General features: G+C 41.0%; 1 protein-coding gene across 3 annotated transcripts in view; it reads left to right on the top strand.

Annotated features, from left to right (window-relative positions):
- LOC124261388 (receptor-type guanylate cyclase Gyc76C-like) overlaps positions 1-22,141 on the top strand; it is a 175,287-nt gene that overhangs the window by 97,021 nt on the left and 56,125 nt on the right. For all 3 annotated transcript variants that reach the window (XM_046695701.1, XM_046695700.1, XM_046695699.1), the window contains 6 exons: positions 1,299-1,445; positions 9,646-9,815; positions 13,957-14,092; positions 18,360-18,511; positions 19,823-19,928; positions 20,146-20,224. In XM_046695701.1, the coding sequence (XP_046551657.1) occupies positions 1,299-1,445; positions 9,646-9,815; positions 13,957-14,092; positions 18,360-18,511; positions 19,823-19,928; positions 20,146-20,224 (790 nt within the window). The remainder of the gene's footprint in view (positions 1-1,298; positions 1,446-9,645; positions 9,816-13,956; positions 14,093-18,359; positions 18,512-19,822; positions 19,929-20,145; positions 20,225-22,141) is intronic.

The raw sequence follows: 22,141 nt of genomic DNA on the forward strand, positions 1-22,141 counted from the left end.
AGTGTTAAAACCGTACTAGAGTTAGTTTTAGAGAACAGCGCGCAATAAATCCTGGTCTTGGGAGTAATCAGCGTATAAGGGTTTGATGACTTCATGTCAATTCCTTATCACTGACGACTTCACAAATTCTAGGAAGGAGGGTATTTGCCTTTTGTTGGGGGTTGTGGGATAGCCAAGTGGTTAAAGCGTTCGCACGTCACGACGAAGACCCAGGTTTGATTCCCCACATGGGTACAATGCGTGAAGCCTATTTCTGGTGTCCCCCGCCGTGATATTGCTGGGATATAGCTGCTAAAAGCGGAGTAAAACCATACTCATTTACTTGGGAGTAAACAGCGCACGCAGTGAGTGTTCGATGACTACCAATAAACCCCTTGTCACTCTCGTGATCTATTCTAATTCATTCAATTCACTCTTTGCAATGAATATTGTCTTAACCTCAACTTTGCCTCATGAAGCTTACATTTTTGTACACGTTATTACATAGAAAACAACGAAGAGATACGTTTCGAAGAATATGAGCATCTGATCTGCTCTGAAACCTCATATTGACCAAGCATTTTCGGAATCAAGAATATTCGTCAGAGCTACAGATAACTTTTTGGGTCATTGAGTTATGTACTCGCTTGTGCTCATCTCAACTGGGTATCCTAATTTTCCTTTGAGTATCCAAATAAATTGTACCCACCTCACTCAAACTCAATTGGGTATTTTGTCATTTTCCATTAATTGTAATTAATATAATAAAGTTTAAATGTTATTTGTATTGGATCTGTGATATGAGAAACGATAAGAAAGACTGCAAGTTGCCTGATTCATGTGTTGAAATAGAACCTCTCAATATACCTCAGTTATTTTATCTATGCACCACGCAAGCTAATATTTGACATTTTTGTGTGTACGCATGTAAGATCAAATATATTGAGTATTTACAAAAATTCAAGCGTACTTGTACGCAACATACTTGATAAGAATTCAGTTTTCACGTAAATATTTGCGTAATTTTCGCAGATGCGCAGATTATCTGTACCTCTGTTCGTAACTTCGTGGTAGAATACTCAATAAATACATGCATACCTGTTGTGAATGGGCGTGTATGGTCTTACGCCGCTTTTAGCAACATCCCAATGGGACACACATTGTACCCATGTGGGGAATCAAACCCGGATCTTTGGTGTGACGAGCGAACGCTTTAACCACTAGGCTACCCCACCGCCCCTTGTATACCTGTATACCAGCGTATTCCCTAGCTCAATGAATTACAAGGATATATATCTGAAACTGACTCTGTTTTTCAGTATACGTATTCCTGGGCGAGGTGAATGGAGTGGTGGACTTGATGACCAACCTGTATGACCGTGGGCTGCTTGACACTGGCGACTACATCGTCATCTACGTCGACCACAACACCTTCGACAGCAAGAACCCTCTCAAATACTTCAGGCGTAAGTCGATCACTCTTGACATCTTATATCGTCTATTTCTGCAAACAGTAGCACGTTGATTAAACGGGTCATCGATTTTCACCCCCTTACACAAACGGTGTGAAGAATATATTTACAGTTGTTGATTCAGAGCACTCGTGCTCACATTTCAAGCAGTATGCGGGAAGCAACCTAATGCTTAAAAGCATACATTCTTGGCTGTGTTAAATATCAAATGTATGGAAACATGGTAGGGACACTATCGCGTTATTGCGTTGTCGCCTTACTAAAAAAAACGAAGTGTCAATATTAACCGAAGCACGACAATGCGAGAGCACGACAATGCGACAACGGGGCATTTTGACAATACGAGAGCACGACATTTTGACAATGTGACAACGCGACATTTTGACAATGCGACAACAACGTGTCCCTTATAGGATGCCATATACATGTCATTCAATTTAACCCTATGATAGTCTGTGTTTATATGGCATTTCTTGTCACAGACGTGGCATGTGGATTTCTGGCCGTTGTTATGATTGTAATATGTTCCAAATTCACATACAAATCAGAATCTGTGTTAAACCAAGGGGACCAGTTAAGGTGGCACACATGGTTCAGAGATGTATCCTGTTGGCTAGTTTGAATCCCAGATTCGTCCTGTTAAGAACCCTGGTTCTTCAGGACCCGAATGCCTTGGTTTTCAGCCGAGTAAAACCCAGCCAACTCACTCACTCTATGTAAACGCATTATGAAGATGACGCGAATCTGTATTTGTCCCGCATTACGTTGGGTTTCTCTCCCACATCAACACGCCGTAATGTAACTGGAATGCTGTTTGAAGCGGAATTAAACCAATTCACCGGCCATAAAATGTCACTTGGAAATAAATGTGAATGTAGACATTATTATGATTATCGCTTAATTTTTCATAAAATATTAACCATTATCTACCCCCACCAACCCCAAACTACAAACACGGAACCGTGAAGGTACGGGGTAGAATTGGTTTTCAGCAACCAATGTTCGTCGTAAGATGCGACTCATAGGCGGATCCAGAGCGGGGTGCAGGCGTGCGCACTCCCCTTCTGTCCTGAAAGTTTATTAAATGACCATTGAAACTCTCGTGAAAATAAAGTGTGCACCCCTCCTTTCTCAATAGTGTGCACCCACTTTCTCAAAAAGCTGTATCCGCCCCTGCGACTAACGGGATCGGGTTGGCTGGCTCACTGACATGGGGCATGTCAACGTATCCCATTGCTCAGGATGTCAGTCACTGGATTGTCAGGTCCAGACTCCATTATATAGAGACCGCCGACAGAAATCTAGAATATAGTGTGGCGCAATTTAACAACAAACAATACTATATATGAAATCAAAGATGCTCTGTTTCTATGAGATAATTCGCCAACGCACGCTACAACGTGAACTGTATATCAAGGCGTGATTGTGTTGTGGAGGCCACGGGTTCCACTATGCTGTGACCTGTACCACGAACCATCTGACACGTGGATAATACAATAACTCCCTATAAATAATCATTATCCCCATCCTGAAAATTACCAGACCGTGCATAATATCTATTTTGAGCTGACTGTTTTCACTAATCTGATAATCTTCATCAAGCGCACAGACTGACTATATTATGCCCATTAGGGGCATCAGGCAATAGAGTTAGACAAGGATAGTTTGCCTCACCTGGCCCGTAAGTCTGAATTTATATAAAGATTAGTCCGCCCCTCGTGGCTTTCCTATAAAACACTCATGATGATTTTCTGTAGATATTGATTTGATTTCTTAACGACATTACGAAGGATGCTTCATTGGATGTTTTTGTCAAACTTTGGTAGCTGCACACATCATGTATTTTTAAGTTTTTTGGTGTTTTGCTACATCTGTGAAATATTGATTGATTTTATTACAACTTTTAGTAATGTTTTTTTTAAGGCTATTTTGTCGAATGTTGGGAAGTACTGGATATTTTGATGTCTTGTTTATAAATGTCAAAATACGTCTTAAACATTATGCAGCGTATGCGACAGTGGCCATATATGACAATGTTTTCGTCGATAGACACATAAATACTGCAGTAGATTTTCATGAAGTTTCGATTGGGAGGCTTATGTCCGCTATGGTAATTTAGTAAAGGCTTGGGAAGCGAACCCGGGTCTTCACCATCTGAATATCAAAAAATAATTTTGAAACTATGAACAAAAAAAGAAAACATCCATTTCAATATACCAATGACTAATTGGCAAAATAACTTGACACGTTACCGTTAATCTTTAGCTATTGCATTTAAACCTTTCCACGGAAATGAAGATAAATATATATCGAGGTTACACTTTTTCACATCCAATTACCAGAAATCGGAAAAATGGTAAAATCTTCTGGATACCTTAACAATGGAACCCTCTTAAAACCATTGCCAGACGGACTCATTCAGAAAGAAGAACCATTTAGGACCAAGGTCGTCTGTCTTCCGAGAAAAACAAAGTCTACATTTTTAGGTATCTTTTATGCATTCCTTCTAAAAAGCAAAATGAACCTTGGGTACATTTGTATCAAGTAAGTCGTTGCCATCGCATGTCCTGCATTCATTCTTCCAACCTAAAAGTAGTTAATCTGCTAATGGGGAACCCACGGAAAGCTTGTCAAAGGTTGATGGTACTAATCACGGACTGAAAGGGGATTATCCCTTGGATTACTTCTAGTTATACGCCTACTTCCTGTTTCGTGATGACCCACACCAGCTGGTGTCGTGTTGGTATAAGCCTAGCCCCTGGCCAGAACATCAGTATACGTTGTTCATCATGAGATGAAGATATCTGTTTTAGTCTGTTGTTTAACGCCGCACTCAGCAATATTCCAGCTATATGGCCACGGTCTTTAAATAATTAAGTCTTCACCAAACCAATGATAATAATAATAATAATAATAATAATGTGGGTATTTATATAGCGCTACATCCAGGTACTAATACCCGCTCATGGCGCTACAATACTATAGGAGAAAAGAAAATAGGTAAAACTATTTACAGAGAGACAGAGTCGAACTTTAGGAATGACAAGTAGCTGGTGATTCTGGGATCGTAATGGTCGGGTTGGAATGTACTGACACAGAATACTGGAAAGGTATTCAGGAGTTTGTCCATGTAGAGCTTTGAAAGTGATACATAGAATCTTGAAGTCAATCCGGAATTTGACAGACAACCAGAGTAGAGACATCAGTGAAGGTGTGATATGATCTTTCTTGAACTTGAGGCAGACAATGCGAGCTGCTGAGTTCAACAAGGTGAACATCGATTAATGACATGTGTTAACCAAGTCAGCGATCCTGACCACCCGATCCCGTTATTCTCCTCTTACGACCAGATGAGTATGATGTAGACGCCTCTGTTAACAGCGTCTTTAAACTACTGGCATGTGCTCTTTCATGTTACATATTTTCATCAACTTTAAGTCAGCTTCCAGACACAATTTGCTCAGTGTTTGCTCTATCATTTTTCTGATTTCGTTTCATAAAAATATTGCTATTAACAGTGGCCGTACAAAATACATATTTTCATTACATCTTTGATGTTGGGAGCCTTATTGATGAATAGCAAAGTCATTACGTGGTCCTCGCGATGGCGCGATGTGTGAAACCCTGTAAAACAGTGTTGCTGATATTGGTGTGAAGGTAAACACACACGTACCGGGTTTCAATCAACCTTTGTTTAATAGCTAGAAGATTGTTGGGCTGGGTTTAACGTCGCTTTGATCAGTATTCCAGTTACAACAGCGTGTCAGTTTAATGTGGGCGGCAAGACCATCTAGTGCATGTCTCAGATGCTTTCATGTCTAGTAAAAGCACATGAACACGGGGATGGTGCTGGCAAACAGTGAGTGAGTGAGTTTAGTTTTACGCCGCTTTTAGCGATATTCCAGCAACATCCAGGAATGGCTTATCACGTTGTACTCATGTCTGGAATCGAACCCGCGTCTTCGGCTTGACGAGCGAACGCTTTAAACCACTCGGCTCCCCTACCACCCCTGGTGTGGACAAACAAACAAAGGTATAGTATGAACATGACCAAAAAATGACATGGTTCAAGGCTTGTATCACTGACTGACTGACTGAGTTTGGTTTTACGCCACTTTTAGCAATATTCCAGCAACATCACGGCGGGGGACACCAGAAATGGGCTTCACACATTGTGCCCATGTGGGGATTCGAACCCGGGTCTTCGGCGTGACGAGCCAACGCTTTAACCATTAGGCTACCCCACCGCCCTCAAGGCTTGTATCAAGTATCAACTGTCGATACGATAACACTACGATATGATACGTCACGATTAAAAGGGTGCGATATGATTCGTATCACGATACAATACAAGTTCATATTATCTCTCTTTCCATAGAAAATCATAGTTCTGAATCACTTGCTTTGAACTTTCAGACAGTAAAGATGGGATACCGTAGGGAGGCACGTTTAAGCTTGGGAGCGCTATGAAGTGTCTGCTATGTATAGTGAAACAGGAAATATTAGAGAATCTGCATAAACTGGTTTCTTGCACAGTTTCTGTTATTTTTCATACATCACTGCAACTTGTAATGTAACGGATCGTATGTATTGCGATATCTAAATAAATCTACTGTATCGTAAGCCTCGTATCGCGGCACAGTACTGTATTGAAATATCGTTAAACCGCTAGTATAAAGAGACCCGTGAAGATCCGGGTTTGAATATGTCCTCAGCAACACATGCTTGTCGTAAGAGGCGACTAACGGGATCGGGTGGTCAGGCTCGCTGACCTGGTTAACACATGCCATCATATCACAGTTGCTTTGATCGATGCCCCTCCTCTTGATCACTGGATTGTCTGGTCCAGACTCAATTAGTTACAGACCGTCGCCATATAGCTGGAATATTGCTGAGTGCGGCTTAAAACAACCAACCACCAACCAACCACTGATATCAAGACACTTTGACATATTGAAAATTAAACACTTTTTTATACAATTTGTATGATCAAAGGCATTTTCATTCTGACACGGATAATACAGTAATATTTGTCAATAACGTGATAGAAATATATATGGTCAATATTGATAAATAATTAAAAAAATAAATTGCTTATTTTAAGTCATCTCCCATTCAAATGCCCAATCTACACTCCGAACGGACTTATTGAGACACGGCTGGCTAACATCCTTAACAATCTCACGCTGGAGTCGACTTGTCGGTATTTGTGTTAAACCATATTTAGCAGTAATGGCGGATTTGATGAACAGAAATTGGTGGAACAGGTGCCAGTATGGTCAGCGGTTAACGCTCATCTGAGTGTCCTTATTAATAATTAGTGGGTAGTTCCGGATATTGTCCTTTGCAGGCGTACGCGGTGTAGTGGACAGGCCATAGCATTGTACATTACACAGGGGTCAGCGACAGGTGGACCACGTGTTGACGTATTCGGACGTTCCGGCTCTCCGTCGGGATAAACTGTTTGAGGACCGGAAATACATAATGCATAAACCTTTCTTTCATTTCAGTGTGATGTTTTATAGATGCTTTTAATCAAGCGCATTTTGACGTGTGCTTGTTTTAGGCGATTTTTGTTGATGTTATTTTTTTATATTTGTTTTTGTTTTTTTTTTTAAATTATTATTATATTATTTTTTTATTTGGGGGTGGGGTGTTTTGTTGTTTTGTTTGTTTGTTGTTGTTTTCTTTGTTTTGTTTTGGGGTTTTTTTTGGGGGGGATGATTGTGTTGTTGTTTTTCTTTGTCATTCTTTTTGGTCATTATGGGGGTTGTTTTTTTTAACTGCCTTTGAAAAGAAAGTGTACGCTTAACATAAAACAAAACATTATTATTCGATAGAGATGTTTTCAAACGGGCATTACAGTTGTATTTATTAACGGTTTGCGGTGTTTTGGCGAATGTTTTAAGCCTAGATAGGTTTTGATAATTCTTCTCAGTTTATACCTCTTTGTTAGGAAGTGCTGCCTAGATAAAGAAATATTATGAGATATATTACCGTCTTATATTTAAATTACCGTCTTAAATGTTTCGCACATATAAACGGATATTTAAGGTTCAGTGACATCTCGATAATCCCTTTGAAATCATCTAAAGTAGTATAGATGTCCGATATTAACAATAATTAACAGTTCATGGGAACGGACTAAAGTAACGGTTCATTAGAGTGTGTTAGTGAGTTCAGTTTTACGCCGCACTCAGCAATATTTGAGCTATATGGCGGCGGTCTGTAAATAACCGAGTCTGGACCAGACAATCCAGTGACCAACAGCATGAGCATCGAGCTACGCAACTGGGATCTGATGTCATGTGCCATGTGTCTCTCGTGTTGAAAAAGATGTTTCCGACTGTAACTATCCGAATTGAGAGTTTTCCGGATAAACAGGTGTCTTACTAAACGGCTTTCACTGTTTCATGTGAGTTGGTCGTTACTGGAGAGATAAGTATATATGAGCGAAAGAAGTAATGTTTGAAATTTGTTAAAAGTACTCAATAATCAGGATTTACAGGTGATTGTAAAACATGATTGGACAATTAAAAACAAATACACAGTTCTATATTCACAAGATCAAAATCCCGTGAAGTACCCGTCAGAATGGGTGTTCAGCAAACCATGCTTGTCGGGAGGCGGTATTTGCCTGATGCATGTCATCGTATCCTAATTTCGTGCATCGATGCTCATGATGTCAGCCATTGGATTGTCTGGTCTAGACATGTATTTACAGATTGCCGTCATATAGCTGAAATATTGCTGAATGTTACGTTAAACGTGGACAAACAAACAAACAAAACTCAAATGACCAAAACGTCACCCTGCCAACGTCATCCCTCCCCATCTCTACAGCAACTTCTTCGACCTCTGTCGGTCATGGCAAGGTAATATGGCAACACAAATGTGCTTCGTTATAGTATAAGCCGAGTGGCATTTAAAACGATAACAACTATCGATTACCGGATTTTCCAACATGATATTGAGACCATAACTCGTTTTTTGTCATTTTTCAAAGGCGAACAACATGCAGTTTAATATCGCTGTGAATTACAAAAAATATATCCATCAAGTCATGGGAAGGGTTTGACCCTTGAAGACGAGGTTAGGACGAAGATGTTATCAATTTGTTAGGATTCTGGTCAAACATGCCGTCAAATGTTATTCGTGAGTATACCAGGAAATGTGAATCGACAATAATTAATATCTCCAATCTTGTCATTTTCAATTACATTTTATGGAATACGTGTATCGATGGAAAACATGTAATTTTGAAGCTAAGTGCACACAGTGTCCCTGTATCAATACACGATGTTACTTGTGGTAGATATATCAAAAAAATATTTGTACGTAATTTGGCCCAGAACCAGTACAGCCAGCCGCTTGAGCATGTTGTGGTCTGATGTGCAGAATACGCTACATGAGGCCAATAAATATTGTATATGATTATTGATACATATTTCACAGATTCATTATAGCAAGGCAAAGGTGCCATTGAGCAGTTTTGCATCTTAATATGGTTTTGTCGAATTCATTTGAATTTTGCTAAGTCGCATCTTTCTACATATATACTGGCGGACATAAATAAGGGAACATACAGAAAAACAGTAGATCATAAATTGTTGTTTGATAGCTTCTCTTTTTCCCGTTTGAGACCACACACTATTCAAGTTTTATGACCGCAGCTTCTTCTAATCTGGACCAGACAAACCCGTGATTTTTAGATGTTAGATGTCGCTGTCAAGTTGTCACTGGTCCTGACCAAATAACCGTTCACGTCATTTTGCTGTATTATGAATGTATAACTTGTTGCAGTCGCGATTGGCTGAATACTGCCGATGTGACTTAAAATCGTAACTCACTCACTCACTTGCGTCGTCTCGCAGAGCAGTATACATGTATTTCGCTTGTGATGGAGAAACACAGAAACACCTCAGACTAATGACGAGACGGAGATATCCCCTGTTTTAGTTCGAGATACTTTGTATGAGTGAGTGAGTATGGTTTTATGCAGCTTTCAGCAATATTCCAGCAATATCACGGCGGGGGACACCTGAAATGGGCTTCACACATTGTACCCATTTGGGGAATCGAGCCCGGGTCTTCGGCGTGACAAGCCAACGCTTTAACCACTAGGCTACCCCACCGCCCCTACTTTGTATGAAACGTGTATAATTTAGTTATCTTTTCTTGTATGTGTACCCAGGGACCATGGACATCTTCAACGACACCCGGAACATGGAAGCGTCAAGGTCACTGCTGGTGGTGACGTACAGCCCCCCGTCAGACGCCGCCTACACCCAATTCCAGACACAGGTCAACCGTTACAACGAGATGCCGCCATTTAATTTTCCTGACCCATTCAAATCTAAAAAGGTACAGTCAAGAACGCGTTTTTGTCCATTTTGTTAAAAATTCTGACCTCCCCAAACTTGTATGGGTGATTTATCACTAAATACTATTGTTGACCGAATGCAGAAACCATAGTTGACGTCATACAGTTTAGACTTAATGTTAATATTCACCCTTGGTTGTTAGGACACGTTTCTATAACTGCTTTCTATTAGATATTGGTAAATAAGACACACAAACATATGAGTGCAACTTAGTGTGTTTAAAGAAAAGCGAGCACGGAATATATGTTATCCGTTTTCGTTGCTGTCGCCGATGACGGCAACCTGGACGTCTTCGTTGCAAGTGTACACATCTCTTAAAAACACCGGCCTAGTGAAGCTGAAGGTTATATAACCCACCTTTTTCGAATTTCAATATGGCCGCCCTGGCAGACATTATGAAAAACCACAGCATTAAAATGCCGTTATATAGCCAGTGTTCTTCCAACTTATTTAAAATGTAATGCTAATACTTTCAGATGTTGCCTAATAATACAACTGGATAATACAAGCCTAATAATACAAGTGAATGATACAACTTCCTTTCATTTCTTTCATCTAGAAAAACACATATATTATTCCATGATTCCATCAGTCAGCAGCATGATTCAAAGAGCTATACTTTAGCATTACGCTGTTTCCACTCTCTAGCCAGGCGAAGTCTGCCATGCTGGGAAGAACCGTTATATTACATCTGATTTCCAAACATCCATTTGTAACTGGAACCAGTGACCTGCTTCTCATTTCCCCGTCTTAGTCTCACGAAGATAATATAATATAAAAGGAAATATTACTCTTCGTAATCCTTTTTGCCATTTTTTGTGCCTGAATATCCCTGGTAATGGACATATACCCTTTTATGACTACATTCGTTCATCAACAATACTTGTGTTGCATCAATAGATGGATTAAAAAAGTGAATGTACATGCGAACGATAACCATTACTTTTAAATCCTTTTCGCCAGTTTGATGTAACTCCATGTTCGGCTTTAGATTACGTCTTTGATCGAACATATCAAACCGGTTTGAAAGTCGTAACGCCGATGTTGAAGGCAAGTGTTTACAAAGATCAAGTCACGGCCGTATCCGCTAATACTTGTATCCCACAGAATGGTTTGTTTCTTTGACCTCATGAAATCAATTCAAACTTTGAAAGAGTTTCCCGGAGATATGGTTCTTCTGAGGATACCAAAGAGACCCCTCGTCGATTTCAGAAAGACCAACATGAAACTGTTTGATTGTACTGGATCTAAATACGACCGCCATTTGCTCCTTCCCGTGACGTCAATACGGCAAACGTAGTCATCATATTCGGAAACTAATTTCATCGTGCCTTTGAGTTCAGTTTCGTGGGAAGTTAATTGATAATTTAAGACTTGACATGAAAGTCGTTTTCGAACACTTAATACAAATAGTAGGCTTTTGGGAAGCTATCATGATCTCCTATCAATATCGGTATCGATCGATCAGGTTTATCACATCCAGATGTCAAGACAATTTCGTCTTGATGTAGCTGATCAGCAGTAACCTGAATGAAGGAAGGCTAGAATTTACGTTTATTATAAAGTGCCAGTTCCACGTCCCACCAAATATCAAATGATCGACCATGATGAAAAATGCTGAATATATACTGACACACTTTGAAAACGCATCATGTTTTCAAGCACTAGATCTGGGTTCATGTTCACAGTGAATCTCAGTTATAATCGATCTCAGGGCCTGCAATCATCTATTCAATCATACAATTGTCCTACTTACAAAAACCGATCTCGGTGTAATTGGAAGATGGCAGGGATTTGAGATCGCGATCTTAACTAAGATCGAACTCATCAACGCCGGATGTACGAATGTCTTCAACTGGACGATTGTCTACAGTTATCTAGTACAAATGCGCATACCAATAGTGGAACCGGTTAAGGCATACAACTCATACCTCCATCGCAAGACTTCAAGAAATGTCAGAAATGTTTTACGGAAACAATTACTATATAACTTTATAAAACAAATTGCATCAATACTGTCGGGATTTAGGAACTGTGAATTTGATACTGCAAATCGAAACATAACCACCCGTGCTTTCCCAAATGTTGAAATGCAAATATATACATTAGTTCGAGATTTAGTGACTCAATTATTATGAACATTAAAATATGAAATAAACAATGATAATATTTGCTTGTAGCATTCAAGTAAATTTAAATCTCCGAATAGTTGTCATTCGTTCATTGTTTAAAACGCATCGAGTGTGGTGGAGTGTTTTATGTGCTATAGTCCATCTTCAAACACATGGAATGGGAGTCGAACCCATGTCAAATTCCATTAAACTGAGGTTATAACAAGTGAGTGAGTGAGTTTAGTTATACCCCACACTCAGCAACATTACATCTTCAAACACATGGAATGGGAGTCGAACCCGGCTGGCGACACTGTTGTGCTTAACTACATCATGCCTACAATACACAGAACAAACAAGTTGTTTGGTCATTAAGGGCAACGTTACAAAATTGTGAATATGCGTTTTTCAAAGTTATCTATTAGAAATGTCATTATTTAAAAGCTGCCCCTATTCAACACTATATTTCCTTGATCTGGATTTGTCTTTAGCGATGAATCCAGGTTTACCCTCAGATTCGCGGACGGCAGGCATAGAGTCTGGAGACGACGTCGTGAATGGTATGCCCAATGTTGTGTACAGGAAGTCGACAGATTCGGGGGCGGAAGTTGCATGGTGTGGGGTGCTTTCTGTGGGAACAACCGTTCCCGACTTCTGGTCATCCGTGGAAACCTCACAGCTGCTGCTTACCGCGACCAGGTGCTCACCCCTGAACTCGTTCCTTTCATGGCGGCTCATGGCCCAGGTCTACAGTTCCAGCATGATAATGCTCGGCCGCATACCGCGATGTTGACACGAAATTTCCTTCAAAACGCTGGAATCAACGTCATGGACTGGCCATCGAGGTCCCCTGACCTTAATCCAATAGAGCACGTTTGGGATGCACTTGGGAGAAGGCTTCGTGGTCTTAGGAACCAACCTCAGAATTTGCAGGAACTTGGCGCTGCCTTGCAAGAGCAATGGCGCAGAATCCCCAACCACGTGTTCACAAGCATCAGGCGGTCGATGAGGGAGACGGTGTTTGGCAGTGGTGAATGCGCGGGGCGGCCATACGATATTGAACTGAGAAATTTCGCATTTTTATTCTTGTGACTTGACATTCTGTATACCCATGTTTTGGAACGGCGGTGTAGCCTGATGGAACTGATTATGGCACTGTCAGTGTATCGAGTACATCACACACATCTCAGCAATGAATTAATAACAATTTAACCATCTTACCATCTCTTGTTCTTTTATAGCGCCCTGAAGAAAGAATGTGAAGTTTCTTTTTTGACTCAGTATATATACATTAGTTCGAGATTTACTGACTCAGTTATTATGAACATTAAAATATGAAATAAACAATGATAATATTTGCTTGTAGCGTTCAAGTAAATTTAAATCTCCGAATGGTTGTCATTCGTTCATTGTATAAAACGCATCGAGTGTGGTGGAGTGTTTTATGTGCTCTAGTCCATCTTCAAGCACATGGAATGGGAGTCGAACCCGGCTGGCGACACTGTTGCGCTTAACTACCTCATGCCTAAAGTACACAGAACAACAAGTTGTTTGGTCATTAAGGGCAATGTTACAAACTTGTGAATATGCGTTTTCAAAGTTATTTATTAGAAAATGTCATTATTTAAAAGCTGCCCCTATTCAACACTATATTTCCTTGATCTGGATTTACGACGCCCTTTGTTACATCACAGACATGCGTGTATGTGGAAGATGCTTTTAAAGGGCCAATATTTTGGAATTTTGGTGTTAGTCTTTAATATATCCAGAAAATGTTGAAAAAATCCAGCTTCAGGTGTAAATGCAAAACTGGATGGCCGGAGATAAATGTGTTGTGAAATGAAATTGGCTGAGTTCTTCCTTTATTTCCAGTTCATTTGGTCCGAATGCATGGTCTGTCTGGAATAACATTGCATGTGTAGAAAGTTTACTCGAATATAAACCACTGTCCCCTAAATGAAAATAAAATGTTGATGTGACTTAATTATTTAAATTATATATTTCATTCAGATCACCGTGTTCGCTGCCTACCTGTACGATGCTGTCATGTTGTATGCTGACGCCTTGAAACACGTGCTTCGGAATAACGGCAGCCACACCAACGGCACTGCCATCATCAACCGAATCCGGGATCGTTCCTTCATAAGTCAGTACACATAGATGATCGTCATGTTTACCTTAGAGTGTTTGTTTCATGCACAATAATGGACTGTGGGTTGCATAGCGATTACGCCAAAGACCCAAGTTGGATTCCCCTCATGAGTACAATGTGTGAAGCCCATTCCTGGTGTCTTCCGCCGTGCATTCACTTGCATATTGCTAAAAGCGGTGTAAAACCTTAGTCCTCAGGTCGTCAAAAGTTTTCTTTGTTCCAAACATTACCCTTGATCGTGGGGTCGAATCCCGGTTTGCCCCGATTCTGTTTCTGGGTTTGTCTGCTCCATCCCCCTGCTTCATCATAGTGGTAGATACCCGAGACCTACATCACTTACCTGACGGGACCTGTGGGGTAGCCTAGTGGTTAAAGCGTTGGCTCGGGTTCGATTCCCCACATGATTACAATGTGTGAACCCATTTCAGGTGTCCCCCGAAATGATATTGCTGGAATATTGCTAAAGGCGGCGTAAAATCACACTCACTCACTTATCTGACTCATAAGTTATTACACGCTGTCAATAATAAAATGGTACTGAGTGCCTGAGTGAGACGTGTGAGTGACACATTCATGTTAAAGTGTGGCATGTTATCCACTGAGTGAGCTCTATGAAACAGACATAACTAAACACACATGCGAATGTACGTTAAACCTGATTTCCCATCATTGACTGTCAGTACACCAGGTTTCCGTTGTAACGGGGTTTTTTAAATCCATAGTTACAAGATAAAGAAACAGTCAATTTCGTTCACATTTTTCTAAATCTCCACATTTAGTAATTTACAAATTAAGATTGTGTAACCAATCTTATGTTGCCGTATTTACCCACACACTCTTCCAAATATGCATACATGTTTGAAGCCCCGCTTTTAAAGTTCTATACATTTGGCCTTTCTGAAGTAGTTGGTCTTTACAGCTCCTGGCGGATAGCTTATTACCTCCGCTGATTTATGGAGGCAGATATATGCTGTTTATACCTCCCCTGTGAAACATTCCATTCTTTAGCAACTGCCATTGATTAAGCTTCCGTTGCATTTAGGATTAAGCTATTTAGCTATTCGACAAGGGACTTCTATATTCTATCACCCTCATTAGCTGTTGTGGCCAAGGTTACCAGAAGGTAGCACCTCTTGATTGTCCCATCTGTCCAAGTGTTCGTCTCTGGCTTGGAATGGTTAACACACCAAATTGGCAGCGACTCAATTGAGCAAAGATTGCATGGAACTTATTTCGGGCAATCCCTGGGGGCTATCGCAAGTCCAAATGAGATGGCCGGTCAGTGCTGGACAGTATTGGGTCATCTTCTTTAGGAATCTGAGAACGTTCAAGAATGAAACATGACAACCTTCGTAATTTGTTGATGTGCCTCAAGAAAGCAACGTCAGCGAGATCTTCACGATGATTGTTTGTGCACTTTTCGACCCTTGCTTGTGGGTGGTGTCGGGGAGAAAAGTTTCATGAAGGGCAACTGTTAAGCAGCGTGATTTGTAAATTGTATTGCCCTCCTTTGAAGCGTTAGAGGTATCCGTGTCTTTAGTCCTGACTGAACTCCCCATACCATGTTTAATTATATTAAGGAAAACAACATCATGAACAACCAGAGGATGTGTTTGCAGCGTTTTCGTCCTTTTTTGCAGAATGAGTGAGTGAATGAGTTTAGTTTTACGCCGCACTCAGCAATATGCCAGCTATATGGCGGCGGTCTGTAAATAATCGGCTCTGGACCAGACAAACCAGTGATCAACAGCATAAGCATCGATCTACCCAATTGGGATACGATGATATGTGTCAACCACGTCAACGAGACTGACCACCCGATCCCGTTAGTCGCCTCTTACGACAAGCATGGGTTGCTGAAGACCAGTTCTAACCCGGATCTTCACGGGTTTTGCAGAATGAGGCCGTGTTGGTTAGAATAGTGGGTAAAACGTTCGCTCGACCCATGTTTAGCTTTCCCGATTCTGGGGCAGCGTGTGATAGCTTGTTGTGTATCGTCATGATGGAGCTAACATACTGATCAAAGCGGAAAACCTTGACTTGCCTTTGCAAGTGTTTGTGACTGTGATTAGTATTCGCTCACCTTTTAGCGAACACCTGGGATCAGCATTCATCAAAATTAATATTGTTAATGATTCATCGACATATGATTAAGTAAGATGCAATCGGAATCTCACAGGGGATTCTATTTTCAGAAGAAATATGCTGGGGTTTGTCCGCTTTTGATAATTCCAGTACGTTGCTTTATCTATCCTGGCAACCATTTTAACCAGACTGGAATTAATTAGTCCGACTGGATCTATGTGAAATCTAATATCAGTTCAGCGGCGGTGGGGTAGTCTAGTGGTTCAGGCGTTTGTCCGTCACGCTGAAGACCCGGGTTCGATTCCCCACATGTGTACAATGTGTGAAGCCCATTTCTGGTGTTCCCCGCCGTGATATTATTGGTAAAAAATCACTTACTGACAAATAGCAGTTCATACAGGAGTGATGTCATTGTCAAGTAGTGAGTGAGTTGGGTTTAAAGCCGGTTTGAACTGTAAGAGTCGGAAGTGAAGAATATCTATGTGAAAAACACGATAATATTATAGAGCTGACAAACCTAGAAAAACAATTCGAACCAATGTTTCTGGCAAACTAAAGGGTTTGAACCCTGAACAGAGAATTTTTGCAACTTGGCCTTCCGTGCCGGCTGTCGAACCAGTATGGCACAATTTCAGGACTGTAAATAATTTCACATTTTCTGATAATGTGTAGAAAAAACACAACTCGTAACTTTTAAAAATATCACTTCAGCCCATAAATCCTAATTCCTTCACAATAAATTATTCTCTGAGGAAGACCCATCAGCTGTTATCCCATGTTGGAAATGGTATTTATTTCCGTCAATGCTTTGCCTTGACACTGAACGACCTATAAACACTACTTCATTTTCAGGAATTCTCATAAAAACAAACTAAAAGACACGATTAAGCAACAGTCTGAAACTTCTTAACACCTGCCATGAACTAAAGAGAAAATAAAAAAAAGCTCGACACAGTTTCCACGAGTCACGTAATATGTTTTTTACGCGTCTACATATCTCAAGTGTAACAAATTAAAATACACTAACTCTCTCAGTAGGTGGGCGAAAGAAAGCACAGGTGTGGAGAGCATTCTTGAAATTTGTACCGTGAAATAAACCCATATTACAGCCACCCCCAAGACAAATCGATGCCAGTCTGAAGGCCACTTTACGGTTCCAGGACTGTTCTACTTTACGGTCTTTATGCCGCTGCTGCAAATGGTGTTTAGATGTATGTCCGATCCTGAACTGTTAACATCCGAGTCTCTGTCCGGCCGATACTGTGGAAGGACATCTGCAATCGTCATAGGTTCACCATTAACAATAATGGCTGCATTTTCAATCTCCTGCGTATCTTGAGGCGAGAGTATTCGCTGGACCAATTAGAATTTTCCCGTGGTGTCTTCTAAAACGCGAACTTGTTTGAGTAGCGGAAAGGGACTGCGTGGTTGTGAGTGTTGTGTCCGTTTCCAACTAGGTTATGTATTTGACACAGCATGGTTGCCCGCGGGGACTATCGTTAACCATCTACATGGAGACAGAGAGGCAGGCAAAACCCTGTAAGAATGTGGAATTGGTAAATTGGTCAAAACTTCCTTGTTTGGTGCCATGGTAGTGGCATTTGGAATTTTCTTGATAAGCACAAGAGAACCATTATTTCAAAATGCTGTAATTTGTGATTTAGGTAGAAATGATTGAACTGCATTTATTCTCATTGCTGAATGTCGTATTGGTCACGTAAACTGCTGGTTAATCATCAAAAATACAACCACCCTCATCATCATCATCAACATCTCATGAGTAGCAGCAGCAGTAACAGCAGCAGCAGTAGTAGTAGTAGTAGTAGTAGTAGTAGTAGTAGTAGTAGTAACAGCTGTTGTGGAAGTATCACAATCAACCCATTGCCTGTGGTGGGGTGCTGCTACTGCTGCTGATGATGATGATAATAATGATGATGATGCACGTACAAATAGTACCCGGTAAGCGGATCAGTGCTATGCAATGCCTCAATATCTCAACTCCCTGAGGGGTATAAAATCGCCCCGAGGAGATGCCGAATCTTCCCGAAAAACACCAAATAACAATCACGTGTGAAGTACGTAGTATGTTTCTTTGAGATTTAACCGAAATAACCTAAGCACTACTTCGCTCCAGTTAAGATGGCGACCACTAATCCAATACCCTTCTGTGACGCAGGTGTCCAGGGATACCTATCACACATCGACGCCAACGGAGATGCCGAGGGCAACTACACCGTACTGGCCAGGGCCCGTTACAAGAGCTACTACTCCGAGTTCTCGATGAGACCCGTGGGCCACTTCCATATCGAGGGGTCAAGACTTATACCGGTACGTCGGACTACATGCAGCCCTCCAGGGCCTCTTGACACTCTGGGCCTCTGGGGCGCCCGTTCATAAAAGGGTTAAGTCAGGTAGCTAGAGGCGGAGTCCTTATTGTGTATTTGAAGTGACCAATATCTCTTCAGGGTTATGTGCCACGAGGGCTCCGTATGTGGAGTGGAAAATACGGTTAGCTATATTTGTCAACTGTTCCTGTTTTATTTCCAAAGAAAGATTGAAATGGAACATTTTCTCTTTTTAAAACTACTCACTTGTTGGAGTAAACGATGTCAGTTTCCATCACTAAAAGTTCAAGACAAAGATGGATAAGCAATAAATGATTATATATTTTTATAACATAAATCATTTTTATGCCTCCTCGTATTATAGAGTTAAACAAGAGCTAGATACGTCATCCTTCTTTATATTTCCAAACTAAGCCTATACAATATATCAGATGTAGATATATTGCTCTTTAACTCAGTCATTTGAAAGGCTAATGGAGCAAGAATATATCTTGAAAATCATTTCCATGAAAGAATGAAATAATGACCCGATGATATTGGTTACACTTATAGCCTATCACATAAAATGTTTTATGGTGTTTAGGTATTTCCAGTGTTTATGATGTGATTACTCGCAATGTCGTTCATAATTTCGCATCAATGGGTAAACGCGGACATGATTCATTCATGAAATCCTCTCGCTATTTACACACGTTGTGCTTTGTGGACTCATTCGTCTTATTTGTTGAAGTGGAAACTCTATTGATAGATTTTGTGCTTGACTTGTTGTATTATTTTCAATCGCCTACGGTGCTGTATTTCGCTATCAAGAATTGCTTCCCTTGGACGTGCTATATCGTGATTGTGAGTTCGAAACCCAGATTCTCGGTTTTTGTCAGCACCATATCCCTGCTTTTGGGGTTTACGAGTGTTTAAGGCCTGCATCATATAATGATAATGATCATTAAGAATATGTATAACGCGCCTTTCCTGCTCAAAGCGCATAATGTGATTCTTATTACCCCGGATAACTCAGGCTAGAAGGTTAATGGTTACATGACTTATCCCACCGGGTACCCATTCTCTGCTGGGTGAACAGAGGCAATTTTTAACAAACTCTAAGGTGTCAATCTTCCAAACACGATCACCCATCCAAGACTCGCTGCGCCCAACGTTGCTTAACTTCAACTGATTCGTGACCGGAGCTCTATGCACATGGCCACCAATTAGAGACAGTTGTGACACTGTTTGTAAAGTATGCTCATTAAAGCGTCATTACACTGACTCACACATTTACTACTATTCCTTTTAACAGAATTTCCGACTATTTGAGGGCAAGGAAATCGACTGGATCCTTGGCCACCCTCCGCGTGATGAACCAGAGTGTGGATACCTAGCAGAGAGGTGCATACCACCAAAACGTAAGTGTGCATTGTTTGTTTGTGTGGTGTTTTTTGTTTTGATTGATTTCACTGTTCTATCGTCTTGACGTGTTTTGAATCAGTTAAACCAGATGACCGGTTGTGTAAGGTTGTGCTTACGAACAGTTGATATGACGGCTTCTCAGAATTACATGGTGGTGTGTCCGAGCGGTGATGTGTGGGGAAACTGTAAAATGAGTATATTTTGTCGTTTCAGATTACACCATAGAGATTGTGTTCGGCGTTCTTGGGGGTCTCTTGTTCATTGTTATCATTATTCTGCTCATCATCTACAGGTGAGTGATGATGATCATCTTTATGTACATTTATATTGACCTGCAGGTGTTCGTGGTGATCTGCAGCTGTTATGGTCGTCTACAGGTGCTTGTATTGATCTGCAGGTGCTTGTATTGAGCTGCAGGTGTTCATGCTGATGTGCGACCGCCTAGAGCCTCTGCTCGGAGGTCATCGTGCCGGCCGTCATCCTAAAAGTCGTCAGTAAATGGTATTTGTTGTTTCCATGCCCGAAGCTCGGCATTAATGGGATAAAACAAAGACTGAGTGGGGAATTCATGTTAAACTGCAGCTTTGCATGTCATTGCGGTAGTACTACTACGTACGGACGAGCTTAAGTGACCACATACACATACGTGTATAACCACATTCATATCAGTGACCTTCAGGTTGAAAAGGGCGATATTTTGGATGCGATTGTTATCTATACAGCAAAAACAGCGTTTTCCAAGCTACGTCATCACGTTGCGAATTTCTCCAGAAATGACGTCATGATAGAAATATATTTTATCGCGAAACTTCTTTCTTCATTGTCCCTTACGAATTCTAAATGTAAGTTAATTAAGTTCATGTGCAACTGTCTATAAAGTCATCGGATCTTTAGTGAGTTTGCTCTGATTCAGCCTGAGTATGTTTCCAACGTCCACCTTTACTCCTGCCTTCCTCCACATCAAACAGTCACTCCGTGATATAACCTGAATATTGTTCAAAGCGGGGCTCCGCCAACCTCGATTACCTATATTACTGTACGTCCCTTCCATATGTCACCGCAACACTTGAGATGGATGATCTTAGCGCTTTGATGTGGCAATCTCCACAGTGAACCGTCTCAATGATTCAAGGGTCGATGACGAGTCTCATGCGGTGTCTACAATGGAACCAGCGGTCCCCATGATTCCAGTATATCCTGGCGTCGATTAGCATGAGGCGAAAACGGTCCATTCATCGTGCCACGGACGATAGCGACATGAGACTAAAAGCAGGAACCAATTACACGACACATACGAACACCAATCAGCACCTTAAGCTCATTTAAAGTCTCTTCGCTTGTCTCTGTTGACCTGCAAGGTCCTTACCGCGAAGCTAAATCATATATTAGTGCTAATCCCATTTTCAATGGCACCTTATTGTATCTGTAGTAATCAGACAGATTTGTGTTCGGTTGGTTGGGTTATGGGATCCTTGGAGGGACATTTCCCCATAATGTCCATTGTGGTATTCCGTAGTGAGTACATGTTAAAGAGTAATATGATGTGTTCAACAGCCGATACTAGCAAGTCATAAAACTCTGTCTGCAAATCTGATTTATTACCAAAAATCAGATCTTAGGCTGCTCAAAGATGCTACGAGCCATGTGAAGCAGCAGCGAGCAGTACGATTTCCATGAGATTGGTTCATCACGTACAATGAAACTTACTGAGTCCAGACCCCGTTAATCCGAAAAACCCATTACAACTTGGAAGGCTTATGTGCATGCACAGTCATGACAACGACATTGCTCAGAAACCATTAAATGGTAATCCGGAATTTTCTCTATCCGGGCAATTTCGGGGAGAGGGATATGGTATTGAATGACGAGGTTTAACTGTATATCAAGTAGGCAGTGCGGGAACTAAAATATTGGCATAGAGTATTCTGTTTCAAAGGGGTATATTTCCACATAGCTATATGATTTGAACTGATGGAGTCCGTTTGTCTCTTTAGTGAAATATTGATCTGATAATGCTGAAGCCGTAATTCGAGCCAGAGGACTTATATTTTGGTTTGTTGTTTGGTGTTTACCTCAGCAATATTCGCGCTATTGGACGGCGGTCTGTAAATAATCGAGTCTGGACCAGACAATCCGGTGCTCAACATCATGAGCATCGATTTTGTGTCATTCACGTCATCGAGTCTGACCATCCGATCCCGTTAGCGCC

The sequence above is a fragment of the Haliotis rubra genome, unplaced genomic scaffold (genome assembly GCF_003918875.1).
Source record: "Haliotis rubra isolate DU_JTF1 unplaced genomic scaffold, ASM391887v1 Scf8, whole genome shotgun sequence".
Taxonomy (NCBI): Eukaryota; Metazoa; Mollusca; class Gastropoda; order Lepetellida; family Haliotidae; genus Haliotis; species Haliotis rubra.